Genomic DNA, 8,528 nt, shown 5'->3' with positions numbered 1-8,528 from the left:
ACTTCTAGATTGACTCCAATAAAGCATGTCACAAAAAAAAATCTGCCATGGAAAGTTTTCCTTAATTTCATCTTTTAACCTTAGAAGTTTCACTTGCCTCACCTTGAATTGTCATGGTGCATACACATTGCAGACAAGCAAAATTTAGCTTTGGTTAACACACATTAAATCCAAAGAGCAATCAAGAGTTGCAGGAATAGTCTTGGCATATAAGCATTTATGAGATTCTTCCAAGCCATGATCTATAACAACATGCTAAGATGGCATTGATAGTAACCAAGTTGCATGATAAAAAGTATAGATACACACAAAAGCCATTCCGACATGAGCTAGAGAAAATCTGACTGAATCTTTCTCCCTAGCACATGCATTTGACAAAATATCATGGACAGCATATGAAAAGAGGTTCTAGGGGAAATTTTTATTTGGCCATGCACAAATCCGTCAGGAAAAAGTCGTCAGGCTTTAGTGAGTTTCTTGTTGGATATATCCTATTATAGAACTCCTATATAAAAAAGTCTTCTAGAGAAATAAAATTTGGCATATGCCAAGCACTAACAAAAGGGCATATGTTTACATAAACGATGGCAGAGAGGATATTCAACAAACCCACATGAAGACCTTTGCCAGAGTGACCAACTGCTTTTTGAGAATGCACATTTGAGAGCAAGCCATGATACTCCTTTCAAGATGTAAGGCTTTAAGATGCCTAAGCTAATTATAAGAGGGGGTTTCGCGGATAGCACTTCCCATGACTATCTCTTCTTTTTAGAGATCTGAGTGGAAATCAGACTCTCTCTCTCTCTCTCTCTCTCTCTCTCTCTCTCTCTCCTGCAAAATATTTACTTTTACAATTCTCTCTTGCAAGAAATCTACTTTTAAAGTTGTAATAAGCTTTCCAAATAGATGTATATTTTTACAAAGGCAATAGATGAAGTTTCATCAAGCAAGGAAAACTTCCCGTAGGAATCGAGCAACCACTCGAGATATGAGCCGGTTAGCAATTTCAGGTACCATCTCTGCTGTGATACTTGGAAGTAAAGGTAAAAGCTCCCTTGTAACTTCAAAAACGTTCAAGTTTTCCACCTGGACAAATTCAGCAACAGAATTTAAAAGATAGCATATAGCATTGCCTTCTCACAGAAACTAGAAGCCAAAAAACAGAAAAATTTGCAAATGAAATATGAAGAAATTGATATACACAGACACACACAACAGAGTTAGAAATATTTCATCCACGAAATGACTGAGAAGGAACACCATATATATTTGTAAAATTACAATGCATCCCCCTAACAATTGATCAGTTTCATTCAATGCAAAACCTCCAGGAATACATGTGACAGCATAAATAGTATTAGAGACTGACACCTCTAAGGCCAAAAGCTCTTTAAAGATGGATGTATAACAAGCCTGATTAAAGCATCAGCAAGGCAGTAAAATGTTCATATAACATAGCAGAGATGTATATGAAAGATTTATAAGGAGAGACTTCACCTGGGAGTGTTCATGTCAAGATGTATGTAAAAGATATAAGGAGAGACTTTCTCTACAAGTGTTCACTTCAAAAGTATCCACACATGGCCTACCTTTCTCATCTCTTTGCATGGAGATCTGCTGCACTTAATTTACCACTACTCAGAGAGAGCTATTGATAAAGAACAAGCTAAGTCGGCCTATAATTCTTCCCCTACGAAGACATCTAGTTTATAATCTGAAAATTCAGTACATACCCTTTCAGAACCATTTAAAAGAATAGATACCAAGAGTAGCAGTCTCTGGACCAGATTCTGTTTCTACTAGAAAATTTCAACTCTTGAGCATAGCTGAATTAGACATTTGAGCATTGAAATCAAACAGGTCCTGGGCTTTGGACAAAGTAGTAGGCATACCTGACTACGGGAATTTGCAGCAGGTGATCCGTCTATCAGAAATGAAAACACCCTTCTTACATTATTGATCACTACCTCATCTTCTTCCGTCAATGATGAAAATACCGTGACAGGCTTTAAGAATGCAAAGGCTGGCAAAGTATTTAATGAAGGCAAAATTCTGTCTAGCCCAAAGGTTACCAACAATTCTGCCAATTGCTCTCTACTTATTGCATCTATACCTTTCACAACCTGCAAAATCAGCATGAGCAAACACATTACATAGATCACAACAGCTCAGAACATAGGTTTAAGTATAAATAGAACCCTCTAATGTCTGACCCCCCCCCCCCCCCCCCCACACACACACACACACGGCGCGCAAATTGAAGGCTAATTGCTTTTAACCATCACTCAAAGCTCCTCCATGTCTTTCGAGTGTGAGCTTAATATTGTTGGGGGTTGGCGTTTGTTACATCAAAGGAAGCTCTCTAGATTGCAAAAGGCATAAAGCTAAACAGTCTCATCGTCATTCACCTGTCATGAACAATTGATATAACTATCTACTGGACCAACACACATGCATTTAGGTGCTTGTTCCTGCAAGTCTCCAAGCAGGAGGATTTTTGCTGCTTCCCAGTCGCAGTTATCCCCCAAATGCTTCCTTAGCATGCAGGAAGTTGATGCTTTTCCATATGTTGAGGTGGACAGTTAAACCAGAGGAGACCGTTACATATGCAATTTGCTGAGAAGACTACTGCAACTGTTTTAGTAGATTGATATCCGTGCCAAGCTTACCAAGACAAGTCCTAGAGGAATCTCCGCAGATAAAGCTACTTCCATCTTTGACAGAAGACATGGGCGTTCATATCAAATGCCTTCCAGCAGCCTTGCCTTTTGAGTTATGAGTTGCCAACGACTTTGCAAGAAAGTAAATCTGCACACTCTCGTTCTCATCTTTTCTCTTTGCACCACCCTTTTCTTGTTTAAGTAAAGTGTCTAATCTGTCCAGTAGATCTAATCCTTACATTAATAATCCGATCTTCTCTGTCTTCCTAACCCTCCTCCAAGATTCTCTTTCTGTAGAACATAGATAATCTTGCCTTCTCTTTGCTGGGCATTTATTCCACCTTGTACCTTTAGATCTCCTAATATCTGCTTCTTTGGTCTTCCCCTCCTGAGTCCCAGTGGCATCACCATTTATATCGCTGGTGTGCAAGGTGTGATCAACCACCTCATCACCCAATTGCTTCTCTAGTGGCAAAAAATTGACAACTTCAATGCCACGTAGCTAACATTTGAGGACATGTAGCGATATCCAGTAACCTATTACAATACTTTCAAGATCAAATCTCTGTAGCACTTCCTTACAGACCTACAGATTGACATGTGATAGCCTCCATCTGGGGGATGGAGACTTGTGAATCACTATTTGCAAAGACATAACTTTACGCAAAGGATACATGCAGTTTCCTAAGATTGTCACATCTACTTTATGATATATAAAGTTGAAGTTGCAAAAGAGAGTGCTCAACAAGAGAAAAATGCTCAAAGGGGGGGAGGGGGGGGAAGAGAGAGAGAGAGAGAGAATGGAGGGCATGGATGGAAATCCAACAACTTAGCAGCCAACAGCATAAACGACTGTTAGTTCTCAAATAAGACCTTCTGCCAAACAGCGATAGACAATACTCTTCCATGGCAACAAGGCGCTGCAGATTTAGAGCTGCTGCCAGCCTCTATGAAGTCCTTCGGCAACATTGGACAAAGGAAAAAAGTCGTAGGTAGCATCTAGCAATGTCTAAGAAGATTCCCGCAGTGAAAATACACGTCCAGCAGCTAGGCAGCCGATACAAACTTCCTACAGCTCCTTCAGCGACCACCATGTCGGAAATAAAATACCAGCAATAACACCAGCATAAGCAGAGTTTTTGTCCTTCTGCAGCTTGGCAACAAGATGAAGGGCAGCAAGATGAAGGAAAGATGAACAAGGAAGAGCTACAAAAATGGCAAGGAGAAGGGAGAAGAGCCTAGAGCTTTGATACCATGATGAGGTTGCAAGAGAGTGCTCCAAAAGAGGAAAATGCTCCCAAGGGGGGGGGGGAGAGAGAGAGAGAGAGAAAGAGAGAGAGGATCTCACGAATGGAGCCAATCAAAATGGATGAGATTAGCTATCACCTTTATAACATGGAAGGCTAGAGTGATCCATACAATAGAAGGGGATGATCACCATTAAATAGGAAAGCAAGTCCTCGTCTCATAATCCAAATCCTATCCATGATCCACATCTACGAATCATGTGGATGTGGGTTTACACCCCTCTAATCACCTTGATGTACAAATGTCACCAATACATTGTATAATCCGTAACCCATTCACAAGAATCATATTTGAACCTAAGGATATTCCACTCTTTAAAAAAAGGTTGTGTACTCAAGGACAGCCTTTTAAAACAGTGCACACTCCTCAGTCTCTTCATATCCTTGAGTACGCAGCCTTTAAAATAGTGCACACTCCCCTACAGTTGCAACTTTTGACCTTCTATCTAAGAGAGGCTTGACATGAGATAATACATTCACATTTTCTGCCCTTAAAGCTGTTCTATGCATAGCTGCTCCATCACTGAGTGGTTTATTGTCAATAATGATAATAGAATAGCTAGGCTTCCACAAGTCTAATGGATAGCACTTAAGCAGTGGCCATGTAGCCCTGCACAAGGCAATCCTAGGCAAACCCTGTCAACCCTAGAAGGGCTAACACTCATAACTGGATGGACCTCAAACGTGGCCAGAAGTTAGGGACTAAATAGACGTAGGTGTAGCTGATAGATTTCCCTACCCTCCTATAACAACAAAACTTCTCGTCTCTGGACTTACAAAATGGATGTGGTTGTTGAGGCAAAGGTGGTGTTGTAATCCATTGTCCAATCTTGCATAAGCATACCCTTTAGCCTTCAACCGTCAAAAGCTCTGTCAGACCTATACTTGACTCTGTAAACCCAATTGGTATGGGGTAACTGTGCCCTATCCACAAAATCTTAGGTGCAGTTCTCCCAAGATATAGTTGTACTCCTCTTGGCATGTATTCTAACATCCTAACTAGCCCACTTCATCTTGAAAATTAACGCTTTGAATGTATCCATGATCCTGGGTCAATTGGGTAATGTTTAGCAAGTACGATCCTCTTGGACATTTTCTTCAGGTCAGCATGGTCACGTAAGAGTATCTATGTCGAAATCAGCAGCATCCTGAAGTTATATACGCTCCAAGGCCTTAAGCTACAATCTCGATATTTGCTTCTCTTGTGAAAGTCCACTGCTATGGCAAGTGTCCTTCACCTCATATCTTTTGTTTTTGCTTATACAGTATGTGCTGGCCCTTTGACTCCTGGTAAACATGTCAAAACCAAAAACTCTGAATGAAAATGAGGTTTTCTACCACAGCCAAATCTCCTCTTAAACCTCACCATTGATGACCTTTGTCATGCTCTAATGGACAAGTGCATCAACCAGTGCATTTCTTTGAGCCCAATAAGGTTCTTCCTTTAAATCTCCTCCAAGTCATCTCAGCAATCAACTAATCAGTAAGTATGGCAGCGCTGGTAAACCAGGAGGTCACCTACACAAGATAACTCCTTAAAAGACAGCAAGTAGACTAAGAATAACTGTGTGGAAATGGTGCACTGATGTACATACCAAGTATAAGGACTGGATGCTTTCTCCAAGTTATCTACTCACTACAAGGGGTAAACTAGGCTAGACTTGCCAACGAGTTGCATTGTCTTGTCCTTGAATATGTTTAACAAACCAAGATGGTCAGTGAATCAGTCAAATGCCCCTAGCTGTCTCCAAAGGGTGGCCCACAAGTTGGGCCAGAAGTGGACCTTGGTGAGTGCCAAAAACAGATGGTGGATGGGCTTATACAAGCCCTTGAACCAGTCTCTACCCTACCCTACATATTGCCCTCTACTGCCTCTTCCTCTAGCGGTTTATAAAATGGACAGGTGTCTACACTACTCCACAACTCTTATTGATACACGACTAGATCAGTGTCTTCTGTTCCAAAGAAGTTCACCCGTGTACAAATTAAGGTATCTCTTTGAATTAAGAGCTTCTACATAAGTATCCCCTTATATGTGTTGGATCATCATCTTATGTTTCGCTTGGTCAAATCAAGCAATCTCATAAACATCCGTGGTACACCAATCTCGCTGTATAAGTCAAATGAAGCTCATAGGCCAGCAGCTAGGAGAGGGCTAAGCATTTTATTAGTCACATTCGCACAAGAATCTGAGACTCAAGTTTATAACATGTCTTGCTTGAGGAGTCTTGCAAGCAATCACTACTTGAGCCCATAAAGCTACTCCAGCCTGCTAGCCCCTCCAACACCCTCCCGCCTTCTCCCTTCTTCCACCTCCAGCAGCTGCCCACTGCTCTTCTCCTCACCTTCGTGTTTCCCCTTCACCTCTGCTCAGCACAACCCCTTCCTGTCAGAGCTCCCCGTACCACTCAGCCATTTTCGCCCTCCTTCTCCTTTCTGCCTATTCCGCCTGACACTCGCCTACTCCATACTTCTTTTTCTCTGCTCTTGGCTGGCACACTTGGTCAGTGAAAGCCTCTTTTGGCCTGGCTGCTTCAGGTACCCTAGCCAGTGGCTGGCCTAGGTACCTCAGGGCTTCTAGGCCCTGAAACCCCACATGATTCGTTTCAGGCAGGAGGTGGTTTTGAAGTCCCCTGGGGACCTATTCACATGCCCATCCTCCTCCTCTCCCCATATGCTTTCCAGCCTGCTGCCCCCAATTGGGGCATCTACTTCATAGCCCTTTCAGCATTTCCCCAAGACCCCTGGGGTTCTTTCCTTTCTCTCTCTTTCCTTCCGTCCCTCACACCACATCTTGCCAGCATTCCTACTTGTGCTCCCCTTCCCCCTTCCTTGACTGCAAACAAGCAGCCCCTTCTGCCTGCCCACCTTCTTGTTAGAAATCAACCAACAGAGAGTACGCACAGCGGAAGATTGATAGAATAGCCCAGGAGCTCACACAGTTTGTGTGGGGAGTGGAATCACAAACTTCTTAACTTAATGTGCATCACATAGATGTGTAGACTCATCAATAGACAATGAACTAGCCAGATATAGAAGCTACCAAAACAATATATTTCCGTCCGAAACTATGGACACAACAAAAGAGAGATAGATCCAAAGTCCCACCAGAGCGTGGTCCTTTGATCTTACCACAAGGTACTTCTACTATCTGCTGGATATCTCTAGACTCAAGCCCATGTGCTCCACCTTGAGCTTATGAGGACTCTGTGTCTTGAATGATCCTCTCCACCTTACTGCCTATGTATCAGCCTAGGTGGGCAGCACCTTGCTGTCCGGAAGCCAGCCTAGGTGGGCTGCCAATCAGTGAGCTAAGTCTGCAGGTCTCCAGCCAAGTTCACCTCCAGGATGAGGCCCAACTGTTGCTACTGGTGCTGCTCTTTTCTGCACCTCAGAGCCTGCTTCAAAAGATGTGTTATGAGGGCACAAAGGCCTTCCTTTTATAGGCACAGAGGGCTGGGAATACCACCGACCCAGGTGCCACAGACTGGCCCACCTGGTCGGTCAGTTTCCCCGGGGTATAAAACCAGGGCCATATGCCCTTTAACCTTGTGGGGTCCAGCCCCCATAGTCTGGCCCTGTTCCAGGCCTGGTAGGCTGGCTGTGACCAGCCCTACCAGCCTCCATACAGGCTGACCTGGCTGTTGGCCCCCCTTGCAGGCTCTCCCGCCACCTTGCGCCATGTGCCATCCATGTTGCAGGCCGTGTACTTGCCTCCAGACTCCCGCCATGCTGCGCCATCGGTCCAGGATACCTCGCCATATGTCACCTGTTGCCCAAAGCCTCTCAGCCATGTGGCACCTCCTGCCAGGCCTAGATCCAGGGGCCGTTGCCCTCGCCATCCATCCTGCACAGTCTCACCATCTGAAGCAGCCTCTAGAGCTCCAGGTATTTCTCCTTTATTTCTCTGATCTTTGCCCCCATGGCAGCCATAGTGCTGCCCATGTGGCGTTCTCTCAGAACCTAGGTCCACCTCCCCCATGCTCTCCTCATATGGGGCTTACAGATGGGGAGGTGACCTTTCCAACACTTCTTTTGCTAACACGATTCACAGCTTTGTTATAAGGGAAAGGCGATTCTGATGGTGATGGTGACCTTTAGTCCAGCCAAGGAGCTCCCATGGCAGCTTCCACGATCCCCTCCCTATCCAAATCTATTTTTTCCCTCCAGTTAAACAGCAGATGCAGCAAGTTGTCCATGAACTACAAGGGGCGGGCTGTTTTAGACCAAATTGTTTGCCTCACACTAGGTTCGAGCTTGGATCCAAGGAAGCTTAGTGTTGGAAAGTGACCATATCAGGAGGTTACCATTTATGGGAAAGAATCTTCCTTCTTCAGCTTACGTTGCTCAAGATCACCTAGGTCTTGGTCAAGCAAAGCCCTATATACTTGGGTCCCCATCTCGTTTGTTTCATCCCTTGATATCATGGGTTCACAATAGATGATCTCGATACACCCTATACCCATATTCTTGGTCACACTGCACTTTCCAAGTGCCTCTTAGGAATACAAAGCCATCCTCCCTTCGATTGGAATGCGTTTTGGTATTGGGTTGGAGTCTC

At 43.9% G+C, this 8,528-nt stretch overlaps 1 protein-coding gene across 1 annotated transcript in view; it reads right to left on the bottom strand.

Annotated features, from left to right (window-relative positions):
- Positions 1-421: 421 nt before the first annotated feature.
- Positions 422-8,528, bottom strand: part of LOC147896538 (Protein kinase superfamily protein) — a 40,541-nt gene continuing 32,434 nt past the window's right edge. Inside the window, exons 13-14 of the mRNA XM_087381454.1 lie at positions 1,893-2,123; positions 422-1,086 (exon numbers count right to left, since the gene is read on the bottom strand). Of these exons, the coding sequence (XP_087237580.1) occupies positions 943-1,086; positions 1,893-2,123 (375 nt within the window). The 3' untranslated portion in view covers positions 422-942. The remainder of the gene's footprint in view (positions 1,087-1,892; positions 2,124-8,528) is intronic.

The sequence above is a fragment of the Dipteris shenzhenensis genome, chromosome 11, assembly GCF_047967505.1.
Source record: "Dipteris shenzhenensis isolate YYH24624 ecotype China chromosome 11, Dip_SZ_1.0, whole genome shotgun sequence".
Taxonomy (NCBI): Eukaryota; Viridiplantae; Streptophyta; class Polypodiopsida; order Gleicheniales; family Dipteridaceae; genus Dipteris; species Dipteris shenzhenensis.
This window is presented reverse-complemented; position numbering and strand designations above follow the sequence as displayed.